General features: G+C 42.2%; 1 protein-coding gene across 10 annotated transcripts in view; it reads right to left on the bottom strand.

The window, feature by feature from the left end:
• The window catches only part of PRIM2 (DNA primase subunit 2), a 108,808-nt gene that overhangs the window by 9,101 nt on the left and 72,178 nt on the right, over positions 1 to 27,529 (bottom strand). For all 10 annotated transcript variants that reach the window (XM_084826844.1, XM_084826848.1, XM_084826846.1 and 7 more), the window contains 3 exons: positions 15,224 to 15,350; positions 10,062 to 10,144; positions 2,100 to 2,168 (listed from right to left, as the gene is read on the bottom strand). In XM_084826844.1, the coding sequence (XP_084682970.1) occupies positions 2,100 to 2,168; positions 10,062 to 10,144; positions 15,224 to 15,350 (279 nt within the window). The remainder of the gene's footprint in view (positions 1 to 2,099; positions 2,169 to 10,061; positions 10,145 to 15,223; positions 15,351 to 27,529) is intronic.

Raw genomic sequence — 27,529 nt, 5'->3', positions numbered from 1 at the left:
GCTATCAGGGACATTCAGATCTTTCCTGTATAGTTCTTCTGTGTATTCTTGCCACCTCTTCTTAATCTCATCTGCTTCTGTTAGGTCCCTGCCTTCTTTGTCCTTTATCATGCCCGTCTTTGCACAAAACGTTCCCTTGAGATCTCCGATTTTCTTGAAGAGATCTCTAGTCTTTCCCATTCTGTTGTTTTCCTCGATTTCTTTGCATTGTTCATTTAAGAAGGCCTTCTTGTCTCTCCTTGCTATTCTCTGGAACTCTGCATTCAGTTGGATATATCTTCCCCTTTTTCCCTTGCTTTTCGCTTCCCTTCTTTCCTCAGCTACTTGTAAAGCCTCATCAGACAGCCACTTGGCTTTCTTGCATTTCTTTTTCTTTGGGATGGATTGAGTTGCTGCCTCCTGAACAATGTTACAGACCTCCGTTCATAGTTCCTCAGGCACTCTGTCTATCAGGTCTAATCCCTGAAATCTATTCCTCACCTCCACTGTATATTCATAAGGGATATGACTGAGGTCATACCTGAATGGTTTAGTGGTTTTCCCTACATTCTTCAATTTAAGCTGAAATTTTGTAACAAGAAGCTCATGATCTGAGCCACAGTCAGCTCCAGGTCTTGTTTTGACTGACTGTATAGAGCTTCTCCATCTTTGGCTGCAAAGGACATAATCAATCTGATTTCGATATTGACCATCTGGTGATGTCCATGTGTAGAGTCGTCTCTTGTGCTGTTGGAAAAGAGTGTTTGCTATGATCAGCGTGTTCTCTTGGCAAAACTCTATTAGCTTTTGTCCTGCTTCATTTTGTACACCAAGGCCATGCTTGCCTGTTATCCCGGTGATTTCTTGACTTCCTACTTTAGCATTCCAATCCCCTATGATGAAGAGGACATCTTTTTTTGGTGTTCGTTCTAGAAGGTGTTGTAGGTCTTCATAGAACCGATCAACCTCAGCTTCTTCGGCATCAGTGGTTGGGGCATAGACTTGAATTACTGTGATGTTGAATGGTTTGCCTTGGATTCATACTGAGATCATTCTATCGTTTTTAAGATTGTACTCCAGTACTGCTTTTCCCACCCTTTTGTTGACCATGAGTGCTACTCCATTTCTTCTAAGGGATTCTTGCCCACAGTAGTAGATATGATGGTCACCTGAATTAAATTCGCCCATGCCTGTCCATTTTAGTTCGCTGATTCCCAAGATGTCGATGTTCAATCTTGCCATCTCATGTTTGACCACCTCCAACTTACCTTGATTTATTGATCTGACATTCCAGGTTCCTAAACAATATTGTTCTTTACAGCATCGGATTTTCTTTTCACCACCAGACACATCCACAGCTGAGTGTCCTTTCGGCTTTGGCCCAGCTGCTTCACTCTTTCTGGCGCTACTTGGAAATACCCTCTGCTCTTCCCCAGGAGTATACTGGACACCTTCCGACGTGAGGGGCTCATCTTCCGGCGTCATCTCTTTTAGCCTTGTGATACGTTCCATGGGGTTTTCTTGGCAAGAATACTGGAGTGGGTTGCCATTTCCTTCTCCAGTGGACCACATTTTGTCAGAACTCTCTGCCATGACCTGTCCGTCTTGGGTGGCCCTGCACGGCACAGCTTATGGCTTCACTGAGTTACGCAAGCCCCTTCGCCACAACAAGGCAGTGATCCATGAAGGGGAAGTACTGCTATCTTAATGTAACTTGGAGTTATATCTACTTCTACCTTGTAAAGAAAAAAAAGGAAGAAAAAAAGTGAGTAGACATCAAAACGTCTCCCTTTATCTAAGTAATTTCATTTGCCAGGATCAACCCAATGCCACTCCGTAAGTACAAACAGTTCTGCCACAAAGTAAAACTGCATAACCTCATAACACATTTGTTGATTATGTATACTAAACAATTAGAAAATGTGGAGTGTCAATTCATACATGGAACCAAAGACATCTGCTATATAATCATTCACTCAGCATAATTACCAACAGATAGCAGTACATGATGAATATGAGCAACAGAATGTCTGAAGTTTCGCACTGGATTTCCCAGAGTCTTTCTAGAGACAAGAGACTGAATCTTGAGTGATAAAAATAACATCTGAACATGTACTCACATCATGTGTCAGTTCAAAGTACTTCTGACAGGCCAGCTGGTAATGCATACCTTTCACCAGGTCCAAAACCTAGAAAAGGGAAAAGGGATTAAGAGGTTAAAAACTCTTTACAGCAATCATGTGAACATATGACCTTTACAAGTTATAGCACAATTGGCATGTGTATAATACAGGAATCTATATTCTTTAGTTCACTTAGAAGTTATAAGATTCAATGCTCCTGGCAAAGTCCCCCCGCCCCCTGTTTAAAGCCACATTATCCATAGAAAGAAGAGTGCTTCTCCCTTCACAACTGCAAATATCAGCAGTTTTTACTTCACAAATAAAACAGAAATATGGAAGAGTGAGCAGCACTGTATTCGTAATAGTTATTGTCGGAATATATCATGCTGCAAAAATCTCTTCTATGGTTTCAAGCAGAAATTTAACATTTGAGAGACAGAACTACTCAAGTTTGCTGTCACTTTTGTTTTACATATAGCTTGTTCATATATGTGTGACAAAATACGACTGTGGTCCCAATTTAGAAGAGGAGGTACAGAAAGCAACATTTTGTATCCTCTGTAAGATCAGTCCTCAAAGTAAGTTGTTCATAGAAATTCTCAGAATGAGAAAGGTAATTATCTGTTTTGAACTCCTATTAGAAACATCTTTCTATCTCTTGTAAATACAATTTGCTTTCCAATTCTACCTTGTGTAATCTCTTCTGTCCTGCATAAGCACTCATTCTTATCAGCGGAATGCAATGCCATTTGAAAATTTAAGTTGCATGTCATTTTCCCTTCCACCATTATATAATTAAACTGTATATTCGCTGCTTATCAAGCACAGAAAACTGCTGCAACTGAGAGATAGCCTCAGCAGTGTGAAAATTCTTGAGAAATGCAAATGTCCAACCCTTTTTCCAATGGCTGACCTTCCTGTGTCAAGCACAGCAATAAACTCCGGCACAAATCCCTGCTGTCCTCATTATTGGAGGCTGCCTTATAGTTATTGACAGATGTACAAATAATATTTGCTGAATATATCAAACCACAATGCTGCCAAAGAAATGCTTACTGGGTCTGTTTTGCTGTTACAAGCACAACTGATTTCATGTCTGCCTTTCCTTTCCCTTCCTGTTAAATATCATGTGAAAAAACAAGTCAACCAACCAAAAGAGTCTCAAATTTGGTACTGCTTATTTGCTTTTGAAATGGAACAGGTAACAATATTTAATTTTTTAAAACTTGGTTTTACATAATTAAAACTGTTAATGCAGCTTCACACAAAATTGAAATGGTGCCCAACAGAAGAAGATTTGGTAATAATAAACAAAGTGTATGCTGTACCTCTAAGGGCATGCTGCTAACTCATTTTGCCCACTGTAAGAGATGGGTCATATAAAGGCAGCATTAAACTAAAATCCTGAGTGGCATGCCACTTGTCCTATGTGAACCACAGTGCTTTTAACTAAGAGCAGCTCTCTCACCCCTTTTCCCATCTGCTTCTGCTTGACAGGCCACTTCAGATACTCAAGGCAATTTGAAAAGCAGACTGGGGTACAATGTAGGCAGTCACTGCTAGGACCAACCCACAAAGGGTATAGAGCCCTGCTTTAAGCATGCAATCCCTAAAAGGGCTTTGTGGATAGCAGTCTTTAGCACAATGCTAATCACAAATTATTGCCAATTATTGCCCAGCCCAAGTCAATGGGTTGGATCCAGAGAAGACGAAGGGGAACTCCACTTACACAATGGGGCTTTCCTGGTTCCTCCACCCTGACAGCCCCCATGTCCCCACAACCCAGTCTTCAAGGTTGATGGACCGTTTGGAATGGCATGGGATGGGGCATGGGGGCTGCAGCAGGATGGACGAATTTGGCATGCTGCTTTGTGCAAGCTCAAGTGTTTTTCCTCTTGTGCAAGACAGCTCTGGATCTAAGCCAAGTGCCCATGTTAAGCTTCAACAGTATAAGCAGAATTCACCATGCCAGATATTACCATGAAGTTAGAAAGATTTCTGGTCAAGTGAAACTTTTTTTGTATTTGCATGTGGTTATCAGTTTAACTATGCAACAACTCTGAATCCTGCCACAGTCCATGCACTTATCATATGGGCAGTGGCGCTTTAAATTTGCAGAGTGTAATGGCCCAGTTTTGTTGAAATGGTTGCTTTGATCCCAGGAAGCCCCAGACACAGGAAGCGTGATGATATTCATGCTGCAAGATAGAATGAACTGGTCCTCAAGCTACCAAAAGTTATTTGATAGCTGACCTGTAAACACTGCTTTCCCAGCAGCATTACTAGGGATCACAACATTTATTCAGTCCTTGTTGTATGTAGCCAAAGCAACAGTCTCTACCTAGACAAACATAAAACCACTTATAATTTGCAGCCAACTGAAAAACCTCACAGACCAATTTTCCTTTCATCCCCATGCTCTCTTACTTTCTGGAACTTTGCATACAATTACCCTCATAACAATAGCAAGATTGGAGAGGCAATGGAAACCAAGGCTCCTGTAGTTTTCAAAGTGGTGGAGAAGGGGGTTTGGCAACTGCATTTTGTCAAGGAAGAGTGAAAAAGATGTGCTATAGTCCCCTCATCTACATAACTGTAGAAGTACTGGAATGCTCACTGTCCCATTGCTATTAAATACTTTAATTGCAGTATACACATCGAGATTGGCTTGGACTCAAAGGTACCGCATGGAAGTAGAAAGGCAAGCCCTGCTGAATTCTGATTTGCAGCCCCATCCCCCTCAGGAGCAGCTTTGGGGGAGGGTGGGGTGGGAGCACCAGGAAAGCCTTATTGCTTAAAATGGTTAACTACTTTTGCTTTTATAATCAGTGATATACTCGTTTACTCAAGGTCAGTTTGAAGCCATTTTCAAATAAAATAGTAACTTCTATTCTTAAAGGCTCAATCTTTCCAGTAAAGACTTGCTGCATTTTATCTATTTCTAACCTTCATTTTTATTTCAAAGGTGACTTCAAATGTGATTGAGGTGCAGCTACTGGAACATACTTAGAGACATTTTCCCTAGTTCCAGGTCAGTTTCTCACTACCTTGATGTAATTCAACTTGTTCTCTAACAGCTTTGCAAATACCTTCATTTATATGCTTACATGAAGCAACCATTTTCTTTCTTTGCATGTTTTATTTCCAACATTCAACATCAAAAATTTACAGGAACTCTACTTTGTATATCCCAACAGAGATTTAACAAGATTGTTTTTACAAAAATTGCTCATTTTTAGCCAGCAAAAAGGCCGAACAGAAATAATACTTTCCTGCCTTCACATTCTTGAGGTAAGTGGAGGAAATGCCCCAAGGCACAAAGGTTTTTTTAACTTAGCAATATCCAAGTTGCATGTAATATTACATTGCTCATACAGAAAGAATCTAAATTAGTTATCCTGCAAATAATGGTTAGTGATAATCCAGTGCACTCCAATAAAGATCTACTTTTTTATCACCTATTAGCACCTCAGATTGTATAGGCAAGAAAGTAGAAAGGATGTATCACACCCACTTACAGGGACTGAATTAACAAGGTGTGGGAAACTGAGTTTACTTACAAGTCCCATTTGGTTCAATGGGCTTACTTTCTAGGAAACATGTTTAGATTACAGTCTTAACAGAACACCTGTGACATATGCAATGACTGAGCCTTTAAGGGGTGTTTGTGCAGAACTGCAGGCCTGGGGGCCAAATCCCCCGTCCTTGGCATCCCAATCTGGCCCTCTGGGGTTCACTAGATGGCCACCCCTCCTTCCCCTCACCCCACTCCCTTTCCCCCTACCACCTGTCCTGTGCAAAAGCCAGGAAACCCTCAATGAGTATTCAATGGTTTCCTGGCTTTTGCACAGCCTTTTCTCCATTCTAAAATGTTGCAATGCCTCTCCTAACACTTAGTTCCTGGCAGAAAGAGCTTGAAGCTGGTATTTTGGCCCCACCCCTTTTGCCTTTGGCCCCACTCACTACAGGAATGTAGACCCCAAAAGCTTATCCAAAATGGAATTTGGCCCTTGAACTGAAAGAGGATCTGCACCCCTGCTTTAAGGGTAGGGCAAGTGTAGGTAGGTGGTAGACTGCAGTTGTTCAATGAAACACTGGGCAATTTTCAGTGGACTACCTAAGGACTGCTCACAAGTACAGCCAACATGTGGAGGTAATAGCTGGACCACCCCCAACATCTGCACATCTCCCAGCAATACCCCTGATGGTCATGCATTGAGCGAAACGTTGGAAGGAGAGACTGTGTATAGGCTCTTCTTGCATTCATTAATCATATGAATGCTAAGGGCGCCCACACTGCCTTCCACATGTACAGTATACACATGGAGGGCTGGTTTGTGAACAGCCCTCCAGTGTCTGCTCATTGCTAGGATTCTCACAAAATGCTGGACTGGGTCAGCTTTGGTCTGATTCTGCAAGGCATTTGCTATTGTCTTAAGGAAGACTCTTGATCACTTCACAGATTCATTATGCCTGAACTGTAAAAACAGCCCGAGTATGCACACATGCTTTGTAAATGTAATGTGCGCGCATGCGCGCACACACACACAGGTAAACCTAGGGATTACAGCAAAATAAAAGAAGTAGTGCCTGCAGGTTTTTAACAATGAGCCAACAACAAAACATGATCTTGAAGACTGACCCCATCCCTCTCACAGGTGCAGTGTTGCATTTTTCCAGAGAGAATGCTAAACAGACTAGTAAATTATTAGCTTAAAGAATTAGCAGCAGAGAAGTGCTTCAACGCTGTTGTTGTGAGGTAGATTAAAGCAAAATGTTCTATACACCAGTAGAATAGGTTCCTTATACTTATTATATTAAGTTACAATTTATTCTGATGTTTTAGCTGAAATCATTTCTTCAAAGTAAGCCAAACTGAGTAAGATTCACTCAGAAAAGGAAAAATCTGAAGGTTTTCTACAGAATGTGAAATTACCTTAGCATTTCCCTGACAACTGTAGTAATCTACCAGTCACCATCATTAATGACAAGCCATCTGAAAGACCTAAACATACCCCAAATGTGAGTGTTTTAATCTATTACTGGAAATTATGAGAATGAAAATTGCCACTTTTAAATCTTATCTCTGTGCTACAATTGTCGCTTATTTTTATGTGGAACTCAGCCTAAGACACGGAATCTCAATAAAGTACTTGTCAAGCCAAAAACATGTACATCATGGAGAAATCTAGCAAGACAATGGGTGGAAAGCAGGAAAATTGTTATCACTGCCAGTGAGAGAACTTAAAATGTTGAAATTTCATGCAGAAATGCTTTCCTGACAGTTTGTGGCACTAAACATTAAATTGGCAAACAGGCCACCCACTCACTTTAAAATAATTTACATTTCATATAGGTAGCTATTGCATAAAGTACAAGCTAGGAATTATTATAATTGCATATTATGCTCTTTTGCAGTTTCTACATTTTATACCAGGAATATTTACGCTGTTGGGAAGAGATCTGAGAAGTCTCCCACCCACAGGATGCCTAGATTCAGCACTTGCCAAGAGCCCCCATCCCCCACTACCAACTGCCATCGCTGAGGCCACTGGAGGCAGGGAAGGCAGCACTCAGGCACTCCTCCTCCTTGCCTACATCCAGCTCCAGCTGAGAACTCATTGCTTGAGCAGCATTTTGTTTTTAATTGCTATTTGTACTGGATTTTAAGTACTGTTACCCACTTATGAAAGTCAGTTTTTGGCTGAAAAGCAGGATAATCGTACAATACAACACAGTGTATATCAAGGGCAGTTTACAAAGCAATGAACTTGTTTATCTCTTTGGATATTCATCTGCAGAATTCCTGGTCACAAGTTGTTACCGCACATGAAGCCAAGGTGTAAAACTGCACATAAGTCAAGCATCTGAGTGCCCCACTAAAACCTGTGAGGATTTTGAAAACAGTTTTACACAGAATTGCAGAATGCATGTTTGGATAGTTGAGATGAGGTACTTTTGCTGGGTAAAAGCAGTTGGTTCAGGGCTTGATTAAAAGCTCTAAACCCAGAGGACTGAACGGAAATAGGTTGGGGGCATCAAATCCCCCAACTCAGCAACTCAGATTTGCCCACAATGAAATATCAGCACCTTGCTTCAGACCCTTATGGACACACCCAGAAGCAATGGCCTTTATTTATGGCTGCAGTGGTCATGAGAATTAGAACACCCTGAGGGCAAGAGGTGAAACTGTATGCTGATACACAGCTTCTGGGTTTGCATAACGGGAAATTACTGGAAGTTAAATCAACAGAGCAATTGTAAACTAAAACAAGGAGTACCTGAATCAAGTATGGCTTTGGGAAAGAGAATCTCTGAAAGGCCAAGCAGCTTTGAACTGGACTGGCACTGTGACTGGCACTGTGACTGCCAGTCACACACAGTGACTGGCGTTGTCACTGTGTGTGAACCAGGCCTACTTGTATTCAAGTATTTTAAGAAGGGTCTAACACTTAGAAGCACATTGCAAAGCAACTTACTATACTGAGGCGACAATCCTACATACACTTATTTGGAAGTAAGTCCCATTGAACATAATAGGATTTACTTCTTAGTAGAGACGAATAGGATTGCACTGCCAGGTCTTATTTATGGCAGTTAAGCACAATAAAGCATTCCTAAAGCAAATATGTTTAGCAAAAAGCAAATATGGAAAGGCTTGCAATACATTCCAGCAGCTGTGGGGAGACTGAATTTGGATGGCTTGGCTGAAATAGTGTTGTATTTCCCATTAAAAAGCAAGTGGGATGACAGTGCATGGAGGAGGATAGAAAGGAAATCAGTGGGAGTGCTAATGGCTGATTAGCCTATTTAACTCTGTTAAAAGATGTGTCCTAATGTTTCCAGGGACAGGAAACAGGACAGACCAACTGATGTGTTCAAGTGAGAGAGGAGTGGGAGGCAGGGAATCCTTTCAGCAATGTGTCATATGACTCTATGGCCCAGTTCACATGCAATTACAACCCAGGTTTTTTTAAAAAAACATTGGGTTGTTGTGGACAAGCCAGTATGCTAGTACCAGTGGCTTGATTGCTCCCACTTGCCTCCTTCTGCCAGCAGAAGCAGCTAAACAACCCAGAGTTTAACCCAGGATTCTAACTCTGGCTTGTTGAAGGAGAGACAAACCAGAGTTTGGACGTCACTATAAGCAAGCCAGAGATGGAGCATCCTTGAGTTGTTTAGCCACACCTGCTGGCAGGAAGAACCAAGTAGGAGCAATCGAGCCATGGTGAATAGCATGCTGGCTTGTTCTTAACAAGCCAAGGTTTCAAAAGACCCTGCGTTGTCACTGTGTGTGAACCAGGCCTACTTGTATTCAAGTATTTTAAGAAGGGTCTAACACTTAGAAGCACATTGCAAAGCAACTTACTATACTGAGGCGACAATCCTACATACACTTATTTGGAAGTAAGTCCCATTGAACATAATAGGATTTACTTCTTAGTAGAGACGAATAGGATTGCACTGCCAGGTCTTATTTATGGCAGTTAAGCACAATAAAGCATTCCTAAAGCAAATATGTGCATGAATTAATGGATTATCAGAACTGCATATTAGATAGGGTAATAACTAATGCATATCACAATACCCATTGACTGCAAAACATTTTCACAGTCATAGAAGATTTTAACATTCCAAAGAAAAATATTGTCATAAATTCCCACTTTCATTAAAAACACAAAGTTATAAGAAGCTGTAATAAAACAGAACTTCATGAGTCTGCTCATTGTCCTTGATGAAATATAAAAACATGTATTATAATAATGAGAAACAGATCAATCCACTTGTCAGCGTTGTGAAGAGAACACTTCCTGGGGGAAAAATCTGCTGAAGCAAATAGTATACCCCGATTTAAAAGATATTTTATGTGTATAGTCACACATTGTACATCAGTATTAAACTAAACTGAAAGGTAATACCTGATGCAACATTACTGAAGTATCAGAAGATATTCCCTACCTGACTGATCCCAGTGGCAGGGACTTTATACGACTGTAGCTTCTGCTTCAGTAGATCAGGATCACTGTGGCGGAATGGGCACCCTGACAATAAAAAACATGGGCAAGCACACAAATAAAACTATTTACTCAGAAATTAGTACAACACAGTTGAGAACCTGGCTAAACAGTTCTTAATTCTCTAATACCTTATTAATAATAATTTTTTAAAAGGTAATTGCGCGTGTGTGCAATTGCTTTATATTCTTCTTCTAAATGACCACTGTGTGTATTATGGTTCTACAGGTTCAAAAGTTACATAACACATTACAACAAGTAGGCTAAGGTTCGCATTCATTTGAATGGAAAATAGTTTTAATTAGGTTTCTTACAAATGAGTATGAAAACTCACACAAAAAATATTGACCTGGTTCAGACAACCGTGGGTTAATTAAACCTTGGGGCGTCATGGCACATGTCGTCCACCGTTATAAATACACAAGCCTTGGCCAGGGGTTCCCATAGCTTGTTGTGTCATCCAAACATAGGTGGCAGGGATTATTTGACTGTTAAAGAACCCTCACATAACCCACGGTCTGCTCTAGGGTTAGGCAAGCATTGTTTAACTCTCAAATCTCGTCCACTCCCAGGTTCATATGACATGACAAGCCACAGCAACCCCTGCCTGGGGCTTACATATTCATAATGGCAGATGCTGCAGCTCCTCGAGGATAAATTAACCCACAGTGGGCTGTAGTGTCATGCAAATTGGCCTATATTGTAGCTACATGAAGAGAAAAGGCTGCAATAGTTCGGATATGAGAAAAAACTGAAAACAGAAAATGTATGAGAAATATTATTAAATGGCATGACAGCTATACTTCTGCCGGGTCAGCATGGGAAAGGAAGAATATTGCATACAATGCTGTTTACAAAATAATTAAGCTGGAATATTTGTTCCTAAGAGTATTTTATTCTGTTGATTTCACTGGGGCTACCTGTTGTTCAGTCGCTGTGTCCGACTCTTCGTGACGCCATGGACCATAGCACGCCAGGCCTTCCTGTCCTGCGCTCTCTCCCGGAGCATGCTCAAGTACATCTTCATTGCATCGGTGATGCTATCTAGCCATCTCATCCTCTGCTGTCCCCTTCTCCTTTTGCCTCCAGTTTTTCCCAGCATCAGGGTCTTTTCCAGGGAGTTTTCTCTTCGCATTAGGTGGCCAAAATATTGGAGCTTCAGCTTCAGTATCTGTCCTTCCAATGAGCACTCAGGGTTGATTTCCTTTAGGATGGACTGATTTGACCTCCTTGCAGTCCAGGGGACTCGTTGAGTCTTCTCCACTACCACAGTTCGAAAGCATCAGTTCTTCGGCACTCAGCCTTCCTTATAGTCCAGCTCTCACAGCCATACATTACTACTGGGAAAGCCACAGCTTTGATTAGATGGACCTTTGTCAGCAAGGTGATGTCTCTCCTTCTTACTATGCTGTCTAGGTTGGCCATAGCTTTCCTTCCAAGGAGCAAGCGTCTTTTAATTTCATGGCTACAGTCACCGTCTGCGGTGATCGTGGAGCCCAAGAAAGTAAAATCTGTCACTGCTTCCATTTCTTCCCCTTCTATATGCCAGGAAGTGATGGGGCCAGATGACATGATCTTCGTTTTTTTAATGTTGAGTTTCAAACCAGCTTTTGCACTCTCCTCTTTCACCCTCAACAAGAGGCTCTTGAGATCCTCTTCGCTTTCTGCCATTAGGGTGGTATCGTCTGCGTATCTGAGGTTGTTGATAATTCTCCCAGCAATCTTAATTCCAACCTGTGATTCATCCAACCCGGCGTTTCTCATGATGTACTCTGCATATAAGTTAAATAAGCAGGGCGACAATATGCAGCCTTGTCATACTCCTTTCCCAATTTTGAACCAATCGGTTATTCCATGTCTGGTTCTTACTGTTGCTTCTTGTCCCACGTACAGGTTTCTCAGGAGACAGGTAAGGTGGTCTGGTACTCCCATCTCTTTAAGAATTTGCCACAGTTTGTTGTGATCCACACAATCAAAGGCTTTAGCGTAGTCAATGAAGCAGAAATAGACACTTTTCTGGAATTCTCTTGCTTTCGCCATGATCCAGCAACTGCTGGCGATTTGATCTCTAGTTCCTCTGCCTCTTCGAAACCCAGCTTGTACTTCTGGTAGTTCTCGGTTCACATACTGCTGAAGCCTAGCTTGTAGGATTTTGAGCATAACCTTGCTGGCATGTGAAATGAGCGCAATTGTGCGGTAGTTTGAACACTCTTTGGCATTGCCCTTCTTTGGAACTGGAATGTAAACTGACCTTTTCCAGTCTTGTGGCCACTGTTGAATGTTCCAAATTTGTTGGCATATTGAGTGCAGCACTTTAACAGCATCATCTTTTAGGATTTTAAATAGCTCAGCTGGAATACTGTCATCTCCGCCAGCTTTGTTGTTACTAATGCTTCCTAAGGGCCACTTGACTTCACTCTCTAGGATGTCCGGCTCACGTTCAGTGACCGCACTGTCATGGCTATCAGGGACATTCAGATCTTTCCTGTAGAGTTCTTCTGTGTATTCTTGCCACCTCTTCTTAATCTCATCTGCTTCTGTTAGGTCCCTGCCTTCTTTGTCCTTTATCATGCCCATCTTTGCACAAAATGTTCCCTTGAGATCTCCAATTTTCTTGAAAAGTTCTCTAGTCTTTTCCATTCTATTGTTTTCCTCGATTTCTTTGCACTGTTCATTTAAGAAGGCCTTCTTGTCTCTCCTTGCTATTCTCTGGAACTCTGCATTCAGTTGGATATATCTTCCCCTTTCTCCCTTCCTTTTCGGTTCCTCAGCTACTTGTAAAGCCTCCTCAGACAGACACTTGGCTTTCTTGCATTTCTTTTTCTTTGGGATGGATTTAGCTGCTGCCTCCTGAACAATGTTATGGACCTCCGTCCATAGTTCCTCAGGCACTCTTGTCTATCAGGTCTAATCCCTTAAATCTATTCCTCACCTCCACTGTATGGAGTAATCATATGTAATCATACATAAGGGGTATGATTTAGGTCATACCTGAATGGTTTAGTGGTTTTCCCTACATTCTTCAATTTAAGCTGAAATTTTGCAACAAGAAGCTCATGATCTGAGCCACAGTCAGCTCCGGGTCTTGTTTTTACTGACTGTATAGAGCTTCTCCATCTTTAGCTGCAAAGTACATAATCAATCTGGTTTTGATATTGACCATCTGGTGATGTCCATGTGTAGAGTTGCCTCTTGTGCTGTTGGAAAAGAGTGGAAAATTGGAAATACCCTCTGCTCTTCCCCAGGAGTATATTGGACACCTTCCGACCTGAGGGGCTCATCTTCCGGCGTCATCTCTTTTAGCCTTGTGATAAGTTCCATGGGGTTTTCTTGGCAAGAGTACTGGAGCGGGTTGCCATTTCCTTCTCCAGTGGACCACATTTTGTCAGAACTCTCTGCCATGACCTGTCCATCTTGGGTGGCCCTGCACGGCATAGCTTATGGCTTCACTGAGTTACGCAAGCCCCTTCGCCACAACAGGGCAGTGATCCATGAAGGGGCTACCTACACTGGTTTAAAACCCAAGCATCATAACTTAGCTGGCATATGAACCATAACCAAAGGTAAATTGAAATCAACAGATACCAATGGTTATCCACGTGTTTAAAAAGAAAAAGGAAAGAGAAATTATACAGCCTTAGTACTTGGAAAAAAAACATCTCCTAAACAGTACAATGTGTACTCTGGCCAAAGGCATCCAGGCTGTACATTCCACAATGAATGACATTTAAGAACATGAATGGTGATGAGGATGGGGCTAGGGAATTGTTATTTACCTTCTTTATAATACAAAACCCCACACACAAACATATACCTTCCGCTGAATACAATTAACAAGGAACTTTTCAGACAGTAGATGCATACCTTAGGGGATTAGACTGAACTGACTGAGCAGAAATAGAGGTGAGAGTAAACAAGTCACTGTAATTGGCTAGTGACTTCCTTTGGAGCAGATCTCCCACTGGCTGCTGTCAGGGGAAAAATGGGCTACGTAAGTCTCCTAATTTGACCCAGTCTACCACTTCTAAGATTTCACTTTTCTGACAGAGTTCCATAGGCCTTTGTGTTGAGAGAATGGGGGCAACATTATTATTATTTTTATAATGAAACCAAAGGTTTCTGTACAAGTTTGAGGACAGATTCCTGCTTAAGAGAAGCCCTATACAGGCATTCCCCTGAATTTGTGAAGGCTCAAAGTGTGTACTGGGGCAGGGCTGTGCATACTGTCTCCATGACCTATGTCTCTGTGTGCACCTTCCTCACTCTCCTCAGTTCAGACTTCATTGTGTTGAACCAGCAAGGTCTGAACAGGAGTTCTACTCGCGCTCACTTGAACGTGAGTAGAACTCTCCACGCAATCAGGAACTTTGCCTTATGCCAATCACGTGGAGAGTTCTACTCACGTTCAAGTGAACCGATGTAGAACTCCTGTTCAGACCTTAGTGGTTCAACATGGCAAGGACTGAATGGAGTAGGGCAGCGCACATGGAGACATAAGGGGTGGATCTAGCATGTATGGCCTGTCCCAGTACACCCTTTGAACCCTCGTGTGTTCCAGTGAAGGCTTGAATAGGGCTAAAGAAAGCTGAACATCTATAAGAGGACCTGCTTTTATACAAGTCATCTTTAGACCAGTTATAGAAGTGTGCTGTGCTACCCCATTAGCGTTTTATTTTTATGACTTTATTTGTCAAAAGACTCAAAATATTTAACACCGTTCCAGAGATCATTTAGCTATTAGAAAAATCAAATTATTTATCACTATTTGAGAGACCACAAGCAAAGCAAAAGCACTGAGGAACTTTGTTCTTTGTCCTAAGACATATTGGGGTGGGCTGGAGGGAGTAGAAAAGCAGCCACAGAAGCAAGAAGAGACAAGAAACACCAAAAAGCTCGGTGGAGCGCATATTGAATGAATCTCTCTTGCTTGACCTACTTCTGTAATAAGACAAATCACCAGAAGAGTAACAACACACTAGGCTTGACAGTGATGACGGGCATAAGCTGCAAAACTAACTTCTGCCAGTAATACAGCCAGCCAATCAGTTGGCTTCCAAAGCTGCTGGGTCCCCATGCATTGTGAACATGTCAGGTGTAAGCACTCACCATGATAATCCCCTTGGCCTGGTGGATTGGACAGGATAATTTTCATGCAGCTGAATGGAGTATAATCAGTTCTTTTGCCTTCTTTTCCATAGTTATGCCGGATGCTGTAAGCATACCCTTTGTCAAACTGAATAGCAAAAACATTAAAAAAGAAAAAGAAAAGCAGATGGTTTACATTTGAATTGCACATGTGGGGGGGGCAGCGATTTCAGCTACTATGAAGGATGAAATACTTCGACTTCGAGTGGTCATATTTGATAACATCTTCCTGCTAGAACAATTTTAAAGTGAAAACTGAAACTATGTTGTCAGGCAGTTGGCAGTAAGTGGATCTCTATTCTTAGTTACCAGAGGACTTGTAAATCATTTCTGAGTTTGGCAAGTTGATATTGCAGATTTATTTCTCAATTTTCTACAATTACCTCTTGTACTGGACCTATTAATAAGAACCAAAGTAATCAAAGTTAAATCAACAGCTAATTTGAAACCAAGCTTTTCAAACATAAAAAAAAAACATTTAGTGAGTAAGAATTATAAAGTCCACATTTGATAATGAGTTAATTTTACAAATTAGCGCTTCAGGTACGGTTAAGGGCAAGTTCCTGCATGACTGTGGAAAAAACAAATACAAACTGTTATACTGATCTAAAACACTGTAGCCTAGTTGTACACATCCAAAAGAGGTAAACACCTTTCCCTTCCTAGCTTCCTCCCAAACTGAAGAGCACCTAGCCTATATAAGACTCAAACCCCATCAAGGGCCCATCATTTAACCCATTTGTTGACTGTAATTTTCTCCAGAGCTCCTCTGAGCCACTGCCCTTCTTGAGACGAGGACTCTCGGGTGATGATCCCACTTTTCCAAATGATGCAAGTTAATGCAAAGAGAAGGGATACAACTCCGCCTTGCCATTCAACTTGACATCAGACAGCACTCTGGGATCAGTTTCAGTTGTTGCAGCCTAATGATGTGGACAAGACGCTTGAATCACTCCGGCCCACCACATGTAAGCTTGACCCTTGCCCATCTTGGCTTATATGATCTAGTGGGGTGGATTGTCTGGGTGGGTCCAGGGAGTGGTAAATGCTTCGCTCTGTCAGGGGGTGGTTCCTGCTGCCTTGAAAGAGGCTGTAGCGTGCCCTTTCCTGAAGAGGCCCTCCCTGGACCCAGAGGTGTATGAGAACTATCCCCTAATTGCTAATATCCCCCTTTGGGGCAAGGTGCTTGAGCGTGTGGTGGCGGGGCAGCTTCAGACATTCTTGGAGGAAACTGATTATCTGGACCCGTTTCAGTCTGGTTTCAGGCCAGGGTATGGCACTGAAACAGCCTTGGCTGCTCTGACTGACAACCTCCTCCGGGTGAAAGACAGGGGCAGTGCTACCCTGTTGATCTTCCTGGATCTCTCAGCAGCTTTTGACACCATTGATCATGGTGTCTTACTGGAGCGGCTCTGCAAGATGGGGGTTGGGGGCACTGTGCTACAGTGGTTCTGCTCCTACCTGCAGGGCCGATTCCAGAGAGTGGTATTGGGGTTCTACCCCATGGCTATGAAGCTGTGGGGTGCCACAGGGTTCTATTCTATCCCCCATGCTGTTCAACATCTATATGAAGCCATTGGAAGAGGTCATTAGGAGTTTTGGGGTGGGGTGTCACCAGTACGCTGATGATACTCAGCTCTATTTCCCCTTGTTGAGGTCGGTCGAGGTGGTGAAGGTGCTGGACCAGTGCCTGGAGGCTATAATGGGCTGGATGAGGGCCAATAAACTGAAGCTACATCCTGACAAGATGGAAGCACCATGGATTGGTGGTTCCCAAGTCCGGGAATTGGGTAAGAGACCCGTCCTGGACAGGGTTGCACTCCCCTTGAAGGAGCAAGTGCGTACCTTGGGAGTACTCCTAGATCCATCCATGTCACTGGAGCCTCAGGTGGACTCCGTTGCCCAGAGTACTTGGGGCAAGCTTCAGCTGATCCACCAGCTACGGCCTTTCCTGTACAGGGATAACCTAGCCACAGTAGAACATGCACTGGTAACTTCCCAATTACACTATTGCAATGCACTTTACGTGGGGCTGCCCTTGAAGACGACTAGGAAGTTGCAGCTAGTGCAAAATGCAGCAGCTAAACTTCTGACCAGAACATCTCATAAAAAACATATAACACCGGTTTTAAAGGAATTGCACTGGCTGCCAATATACTTCCAATCGGAATTCAAGGTTTTGGTGATGACATTTAAAGCCCTAAGCGGCTTGGGACCTCAATATTTGAGGGAATGCCTCTCCCTATATATGCCAACCCAAGAACTGAGATCTGTTGGAGGGGCCCTCCTCTGAGTCCCACCAATACGAGACATACACTATGGTGAGACGTGGGAGAGGGCCTTCTCTGCTGTGGCACTCCAGTTGGGGAATGCCCTCCCCTTGGAGGCCAGATTGGCACAGACATTGATCTCGTTTCGGCACCAAGAAAAAACATGGCTTTTTACCAGAGCCTTTGAGGGCTAAATGCATTCCCTAGCACATTGTTTTAACTGTTTTATTGTTTTAGATTTTAACTGGTTTTAGCTTGTTTAATAGTTGAATATGTTTTTAGGTGTTTACATTATTTATTGTTTTATACTGTTTAAATTGATTTTATCTGTATGTTGACCTGAGATCTTAATGATATAGGGCGGGATAGAAATGTTTTAAATAAATAAATAAATAAATAAAAAATCACAGGCACTTACTCAGTACCCAAGAATATTTTGGGTGTCCAAGAAGGATAATTTATCATCAAAGCATTTTTAAAAAATGAATATTGGTGCATAGATTTTCTGAAATAAATAAATAAGCTACGACTTCACTATCAGCACTGAAGCTGAGATAGATGGACTAAAAGAAAAACTGGAGCTGAACTTTAGAAAACGTTTATTTTATAGTTAAATCATGCAGCATGTAACTGAATGATAGTTTTCTTTTGGAACACACTAACATGAAGCTGCAGGTAACAATGAAACATTCAAAGGAAGAGATTTTGAGCCATTAATGCACATTTGAAAAATATTTCATATTACCAGTCCTAAACAGATGCCTACTTTACCACACATCTGCTCCGATGTGTGGTAAAACTGCTCTCATGTGGCAGGAGAATTCAAACAACCATGCTAGTCCAGGAGGAAAATGCTTACCCCCAGGGGAGTTTGGTTTTTCATATAAGCTCTATGTCATTTGCAGCTAGGGATGGTGGAGAATTCCGCCACGGACCCCAATGAGGCTGGATTCAAAAGAATCCGGCCCCTGGAGTCCGTGGCGGAACGGAGCACTTACCTCTGCCTCCCTTCGGAATCCTCTTTGGCCGGATCCTCCCCAGCCGGCTCCGTATTGCCGGTGATATGGCCACCATTGCCATGCTGCATCGCTGGCTGAGGGCTCACTCCGGACGCAAATGGCGTTGCAGATGCCATTTGCGGCCATAAAGCCCTTAGTTTAAGCTAAAAGCAGCCATTTACAGCCACATTTAGCTTAATCTAAGAGCTTTATGGCAACAAATGGCGTCCACTACACCATTTGTGTCCGGAGTGAGCCCTCAGCCAGTGATGTGGCATGGCAATGGCGGCCATATCACTGGCGATACAGAGCTGACGGCCGGCTCCGCGGAATCACTGAGGAGTGGAGCCAGCCGAAGAGGATTCCGAGGGGAGGCACGGATCGCCTCCTCCTGCGGGTGGATTCCCGGACGGAACAACAGGTAGGGAATCCGCCCATCCCTATTTGCAGCTCAGTATTAGGTCTGTTTACTCAGAAGTAAAAAAGAGTTTAATGGCACATACTCCCTAAGTGTGCTTTGAAATGCAGTCTCAAATAAACTTCAGCATGATAAAACATTCTGTTTTGATTCCTTAGATAGTGAGGAAGATAAGGAACAGACAGAGCTGAACCTTAAGGCTGCATGCATTTCAGGGGCAGCTACATATCTGAAGACTGACTACCTCTAGTTTTTAACATGCTTATGGCAAGTAATGTTAAGGAATGACATTCTAAATAATTATTTCCAGGAAACATGCATAACGATAAAGCACATGCCACTCATTAACAACCAAAAAATAAAAGAAAAAGAAAGTCACCCTTGCCCTTCCTCAAAGTAGTACAATTTTTGCTATTTCATTCAACACTTGCTATTCTTTCTTATCAGTACCACAGTTCCAAGGAAGAGAAAGCAGGCCTTTCAAGAATCAGATTTGCTCCTGTGTCCATCATGCAGTTAATGAACCTGTCTATCAGACTGACAGTCAGGACATCTCAAAATACTAACAGCCTATGACATGAATCAACCACTCAACCCTGCACCAGTCCCTATTTCCCAGTACTTTCCCAAGATATGGGAGTGGGTGGGGAGGTTACATATGATAGACAGAGGTGTGTTTTAAAGAAAACCATTGTTTTATTCCTGCATGGTTAAGTGAGGGAAGGAAAAAAGATGGTCTGATGAGTTTTATATTCAGTGGCATATTTTACAAAACAACAGGGAGACGGCTAGAATGCAGGTGGAGGAAAACTCGTGCTGAGCCTGACCAAACACAGGTTAGAGCTCATTCTTGAGCCTACTCTGTGGAGGTGATGGTGGCAAAAGGGAGTTCTTTTCCACCACCATTGCATCATCCAGTGGAGCTTTTCCTAGTGGCTCATGGTCTGTTACAATCTGGGCCAGGGAGAGAGATGGTGGAACCTTCGGTAGCATGCTGTGACAGGTTTGCGCAACATTTTGAAGATAAATTTGTTCAAATCTGCCATGAATTGGATACCACAATTAATGCAGTTCCAATAGCACAGGAGCCCAGAGCACCGTCTGGTTGTTTTATTGTATGGGTTTCAGTTGTTGAGGCCTGAGGATGCAGACAAGGTGGCTGACCAAGTCTGGCTGACCACCTGTGTGCTCAAGCCTTGCCCTTCATGGCTCATTACATCTAATAGGAAGGGGATATCCAGCTGGGTCCAGGAAGTTGTAAATTCATCTTTGAGAATGGGAGTGTTGCCAGCCTCTTTAAAGGAGGGCACTCCTGAAAAAGCCTAACCTGGCCCTGGGTGATGTTAACAACTATAGGCCAGTAGCTAACATCCCCTTCCTGGGCAAGGTGGTTGAGTGGGTGGTTGCTGGTCAACTCCAGGCACTCTTAACTGAAACTAGTTTCAACTGGGCTTCTGGCCTGGTTTTGGAATGTAAACTATCTTGGCTGCCCTGTAGGATGACTTTTGCTGAGAGAGGGACAGTGGAAGTATGACCCTGTTGATTCTCTTGGACCTCTCAGCAGCTTTTGATACCATCAACCATGGTATCTTTCTGGATAGATTGTCTGGGTTGGGAATTGGAGGCACTGCATTGCAGTGGTTCCACTCCTGCTTGGATGGCTGATTCCAGAAGGTGGTGCTGGGGGATTATTGCTCTGTACCTTGGGCAACTATGCTATGGGGTTCCACAGAGATCTGTTCTATCCCTCATGTTGTTTACCATCTACATAAAACCACTGGGGGAGGTTATCCGGAGGTATGGGCTGAGGTGTCCTCAATATGTTGATGATACCCAGCTCTATTTCGTCTTTTCATCAAATCCAGGTGAGGCAGTGGCTGTTCTGAATAAGTGCCTGGGCATAGTAATGGACTGGATAAGGCCCAATAAACTGAGACTCAATCCAGACAAGGCAGAGGTACTGTTAGTGGGTGGTTCGTCTGCCCAGCTCAGTGATATTTAGCCTGTTTTAGAGGGGCTTGCACTCCCCACTAAAGGATCAGCTTCGTAGTTTGGGGGTGCTCTTGGATCAAGCGTTGTCAGCAGAGGCACATATTGACTCAGTGGCACGGAGCATCTTTTGTCAGCTTAGGCTGATATACCAACTATGTCTTTATCTGGACAGAGATAGCCTAGCTGGTTATCCATGCTCTGGTAACCTCTTGTTTGGACTACTGCAATGTGTTATATGTAGGGCAGCCTTTGTAAACAGTCTGGAAACTTCAGCTGGTCCAAAATATGGCAGCGAGATTGTTAATGGGAACTGGCCAATTGTGATCATATTATGCCAGAACTTTTCCATCTGCACTGGCTGCCAGTCCATTTCCAGGCCTAATTCAAAGCACTGGTATTAACAGTCAAAGCCCTAAATGGCTTGGGGCACCTGCCCATACCCTAAGATTGTCCTCAGTGGTCCTTCTCTGGGAGCCTCCATCAAAGGAAGTGAGGTGGGTGGCTACTAAGGACAGTATGTTTTACATTTTCATTACAGACTCTTTCTTTGAAGTAATTGGATTTGGGCTATCATGATACAATTGTAAGCTTGCAAAACATGCATTAATAAAAATGACAAAGGAATGCAGGTAATATTTCAGACATCTACCAACAATGAAATATAGCAATATAATTAAGAGTACAAATGTATTACATTTCAGGAAATGCATAGCATTATGAATAACTTTTGACACACACACAGACACAGAGAGTAAAGGTTGGTAACTGTTCCTCAGTCCCTGAATAATGTAATTTATTTGCTACTCAATTTTCCTTCTTGGTTTCAAAGGAACAGTCCTAACAAGTGAATTAGGTAGAATCCTGTCTGACTGATTTATTGTAATTCAGAGATGGCACTAAGCCTAGCACAAATGCTTGAATCAAATGATTTAATATTTTCTGACAACACCATAAGATTACAAAAACGTAAGTTAAAGACTGGGCAAGTGGCTGGCAGGACAAACAACTTTCAGACTCATTAGCCAAAGATCTTGAAAAGGACAGACTCCATAGGATTGGTGCTGATGTAATGCTGCTGATCCACTGAAAGTGAATTTGCTAGTAAGTAAACTTAATTTGCTCGTAATCTCTCCTAAGTGGGGGATTTGGGATGGAGAACAACAACAGAATCAAGTGCACTTCCAAAATGGGCCATCCTGGCTTTCCACACTGATGAAAAAGTCACAACCGCCTTCCTGCTGTCAAGGAACAAAAGTAGAAAAATCAAAGTACAAAGAGCAGGAAAATAAAACGAAATTAATACTTTAAGGTAGATCGGAATCCCAAAATTATTTTTAATGCATGCATGATAAACTTGCTATCTTCTTTTAGTGTTTTGAAAATAATAGTTAAAGCAGTAAGAGGAAAACTAGACTACATTATAATACACATGACAAATTTTTAACAGTAGTAAGAAAGATTGCACGGGGAAATGTTTGGATTTCAGCTATTCAAAGTCACATGTTTCAGTAAGGAATCTCAAACCAATATTTCCGTATTCCACATAGGTGTACAGTGGTGGTATCACAGAAGTGCCTCAAGGACTATGCTTTACTCAAAACTATGATGTGCCAAGACCATTACATTCACCAGCTGATAGGATGTGTTAGAAGTACAATATAAAATCTAATCTGCCACTATTCCGCTAGTTTACTTAACCTTGGTGTGCACCAATGAGCTGATTAGTAATTTAAGGTCTGAGAAAAGAGAAATTTCAGAGGGAAATACACAGAGGCATGATTTAGTTTAATATGCATCTACATTAGCTACAGGGCATAATTAAAAGTACATCACTCCTTTAAATCTACATAATTATATCCCAAAGACATTCTCATTAGTATCTTTTACTTTGCAGCTAAACCAGAAGAGGCCTGAGGTCTACAAGGTCAAACTTCTTTATTTTAAATATAATACTATAACAGTGAAATTGAAACAGATGCATAATGGTAAGGCTGATTGTCACCAGAATATGAATGGCTGCGAACAACATTTCCAACGCCCATTCGAATTTATCAAAGACCCCTCCCACAAAATGACTTCTAAAAACTGTATCAATCACTGATTAATGAACAGGGCCTAGTGCTAAAAATATGGAGTAACTGACGAGCTTTATTAATTTATGCATTAATTTATGGTAATAGGACTGCAGTATTTATTCAAAATAATGTTCTTTAACCAGCAATTTAGCTCTTAATTCAGTTAACAGATGGAATATACTTGTTCCAATAGCACACAATAATCCTTCATATTAATAACTGCATTATCTTAAGTGTCATCCTGAGGGTAAGTTTGCAATATCAAGACAAGGGAGGTGTCATTTGAAGACTCTACAGATAAGAATTTCTATGGCATCCCCCTCTGACATCGCAAGGACAGCCTTCTGCTATTCACCATCCCCCACTCCCCACAATTTCTCAAGAACCTCTGATCAGTGGACACACAGTGATACTGCAGTGTCAACAGAAGTAGTATATGCTATGTTGTGAAATATTTTAATACATTCACTTGATCAAGTCTCTAAGGATACCTGAGAGAATGCCTTCTTCTTTACCAGTCATCAGAGGCCTTGCTCCTGGTGGTTCCACACAGACCTATGGCCAGGTTGGAGTCCACCAGGAAAAGAGCCTTTAGCGTGGTGACCCCCTTCCTGTGGAATTCCCTGCCTTTGGAGGTCAGGTAGGCACCAACATTGTGTTGTTTTTGGCGCCTCCTGAAGACATTGCTATTTCGAGAGGCCTTCCCTGAGTGACCAGCTGCGATTTATGAAGTTCAGAATCTGTTCTTTTAAAATGTTTTAATTATGGGGTTTTATTCTTTTATCTTGTTGTTTACCGCTCCGAAATCTTTGATGTGGAGCGGTATATAAATATTGTAAATAAAGTCAATCAGTGGAAATAATTTATCTACACTTATTTCACAGACTATTAATTGAAGGTGTTTACCAGAGTTAAAGCTATATTGTAATAGAATGTTTTTTGAATAGAGGTGGATAACATCTTGTGGACTACATGACCCTTAAGGCACTTAGCTGCTACTTTTAATGACTGCGACAGAAAACTGACACAATGAATGAGAAATGTTTATCTCCTATTATTTTGAATAACTGAAGCAGATTTTGGACCACTGGAACTAGTAGTGTTAGGGGTAACTTCAACTGGAATGTGACAGCTACCAAGAGCCCAGAGAGACTAGGATTTCTTAAAGATATGCACAACAAAAAGTGGTTTTAAGTTCCAGTCTTGCAGCTTATTCATTATATAATTCAACACTTAGACAAATGTTCATGTATCCAAGACAGGCAAAATCAAGAAAAACAGCTTCTCCTCTGTTACCAACAACGAAGCCCTGACCAATGGCAACATATCAGGAATAGCAACTGTAAAGGAACATTTCTTGCCCAAGGCTGACACAAGTATTTCAAAAAACCTATTGGTATCTAATTTTTAGGGACTTGGGTGAACAGGCAGCAGGTATTTTTTCAGTCCAGCCATGTCTTCCTAATATCCATCACAACAGGCATTTTCTACCAATTGTCCATTCTCAAGAGATCAGAAGCAGCATCTTAATTATAATTAAGACATGCTATAGTACAGCCTCCCCTTCATGGATCACTGCCTTGTTGTGGCGAAGGGGCTTGCGTAACTCAGTGAAGCCATAAGATATGCTGTGCAGAGCCACGCAAGACGGACAGGTCATGGCAGAGAGTTCTGACAAAATGTGGTCCACTGAAGAAGGAAATGGCAACCCACTCCAGTGCTCTTGCCAAGAAAACCCCATGGAACGTATCACAAAGCTAAAAGAGATGACGCCGGAAGATGAGCCCCTCACATCGGAAGGTGTCCAATATACTACTGGGGAAGAGCAGAGGGTATTTCCAAGTAGCGTCAGAAAGAGTGAAGCAGCTGGGCCAAAGCCGAAAGGACACTCAGCTGTGGATGTGTCTGGTGGTGAAAAGAAAGTCCGATGGTGTAAAGAACAATATTGTTTAGGAACCTGGAATGTAAGATCAATGAATCAAGGTAAGCTGGAGGTGGTCAAACATGAGATGGCAAGATTGAACATCGACATCTTGGGAATCAACAAACTAAAATGGACAGGCATGGGCGAATTTAATTCAGGTGACCATTATATCTACTACTGTGGGCAAGAATCCCTTAGAAGAAATGGAGTAGCACTCATAGTCAACAAAAGGGTGGGGAAAGGCAGTACTGGGGTACAATCTCAAAAACGATAGAATGATCTCAGTACGAATCCAAGGCAAACCATTCAACATCACAGTAATTCAAGTCTGTGCCCCAACCACTGAAGCCGAAGAAGTTGAGGTTAATCGGTTCTATGAAGAACTACAACACCTTCTAGAACTAACACCAAAAAAAGATGTCCTTTTCATCATAGGGGATTGGAATGCCAAAGTAGGAAGTCAAGAAATCACTGGGATAACAGGCAAGTATGGCCTTGGTGTACAAAACGAAGCAGGACAAAGGCTAATAGAGTTTTGCCAAGAGAACACGCTGATCATAGCAAACACTCTTTTCCAACAGCACAAAAGGCAACTCTACACATGGACATCACCAGATGGTCAATATCGAAATCAGACTGATTATGTCCTTTGCAGCCAAAGATGGAGAAGCTCTATACAGTCAGTCAAAACAAGACCTGGAGCTGACTGGGGCTCAGATCATGAGCTTCTTGTTGCAAAGTTTCGGCTTAAATTGAAGAACGTAGGGAAAACCACTAAACCATTCAGGTATGACCTCAATCATATCCCTTATGAATATACAGTGGAGGTGACGAATAGATTTAAGGGATTAGACCTGATAGACAGAGTGCCTGAGGAACTATGGACGGAGGTCCGTAACATTGTTCAGGAGGCAGCAACGAAATCCATCCCCAAGAAAAAGAAATGCAAGAAAGCCAAGTGGCTGTCTGAGGAGGCTTTACAAATAGCTGAGGAAAGAAGGGAAGCGAAAAGGAAGGGAGAAAGGGGAAGATATATCCAACTGAATGCAGAGTTTCAGAGAATAGCAAGGAGAGACAAGAAGGCCTTCTTAAATGAACAATGCAAAGAAATCAAGGAAAACAATAGAATGGGAAAGACTAAAGATCTTTTCAAGAAAATCAGAGATATCAAGGGAACATTTTGTGCAAAGACAGGCATGATAAAGGACAAAGAAGGCAGGGACCTAACAGAAGCAGATGAGATTAAGAAGAGGTGGAAAGAATACACAGAAGAACTATACAGGAAAGATCTGAATGTCCCTGATAGCCATGATAGTGCGGTCACTGAACTTGAGCCGGACATCCTCGAGAGTGAAGTCAAGTGGGCCTTAGGAAGCATTACCAACAACAAAGCTAGCGGAGATGACAGTATTCCAGCTGAGCTATTTAAGATCCTAAAAGATGATGCTGTTAAAGTGCTGCACACAATATGCCAACAAATTTGGAACACTCAACAGTGGCCACAAGACTGGAAAAGGTCAGTTTACATTCCAATTCCAAAGAAGGGCAATGCCAAAGAGTGCCAGCAAGGTTATGCTCAAAATCCTACAAGCTAGGTTTCAGCAGCATGTGAACCGAGAACTACCGGAAGTACAAGCGGGGTTTCGAAGAGGCAGAGGAACTAGAGATCAAATCGCCAGCATTCGCTGGATCATTTAGAAAGCAAGAGAATTCCAGAAAAGTGTCTATTTCTGCTTCACTGACTATGCTAAAGCCTTTGATTGTGTGGATCACAACAAACTGTGGCAAATTCTTAAAGAGATGGGAGTACCAGACCACCTTACCTGTCTCCTGAGAAACTTGTATGAGGGTCAAGAAGCAACAGTAAGAACCAGACATGGAACAACCCATTGGTTCAAAATTGGGAAAGGAGTACGACAAGGCTGTATATTGTCGCCCTGCTTATTTAATTTATATGCAGAGTACAACATGAGAAACGCCAGGTTGGATGAATCACAGGTCAGAATTAAGATTGCCGGGAGAATTATCAACAACCTCAGATACGCAGACGATACCACCCTAATGGGAGAAAGCAAAGAGGATCTAAAGAGCCTCTTGTTGAGGGTGAAAGTGGAGAGTGCAAAAGCTGGTTTGAAACTCAACATTAAACAAACTAAGATCATGGCATCTGGTGCCATCACTTCCTGGCATATAAAAGGGGAAGAAATGGAAGCAGTGACAGATTTTACTTTCTTGGGCTCCAAGATCACTGCAGACGGTGACTGTAGCCATGAAATTAAAAGACGCTTGCTCCTTGGGAGGAAAGCTATGGCAAACCTAGACAGCATAGTAAGAAGCAGAGACATCACCTTGCCGACAAAGGTTGTATAATCAAAGCTATGGCTTTCCCAGTAGTAATGTATGGCTGTGAGAGCTGGACTATAAGGAAGGCTGAGCGCCGAAGAATTGATGCTTTCGAACTGTGGTGCTGGAAAAGACTCTTACGAGTCCCCTGGACTGCAAGGAGGTCAAATCAGTCCATCCTAAAGGAAATCAACCCTGACTGCTCATTGGAAGGACAGATACTGAAGCTGAAGCTCAAATATTTTGG

This window comes from Heloderma suspectum, chromosome 1 (genome assembly GCF_057233095.1).
Source record: "Heloderma suspectum isolate Gila_16-S chromosome 1, 16-S_ref, whole genome shotgun sequence".
Taxonomy (NCBI): domain Eukaryota; kingdom Metazoa; phylum Chordata; class Lepidosauria; order Squamata; family Helodermatidae; genus Heloderma; species Heloderma suspectum.
The sequence above is the reverse complement of the archived record's forward strand: the minus strand, read 5'-3'. Positions and strand labels throughout refer to the sequence as shown.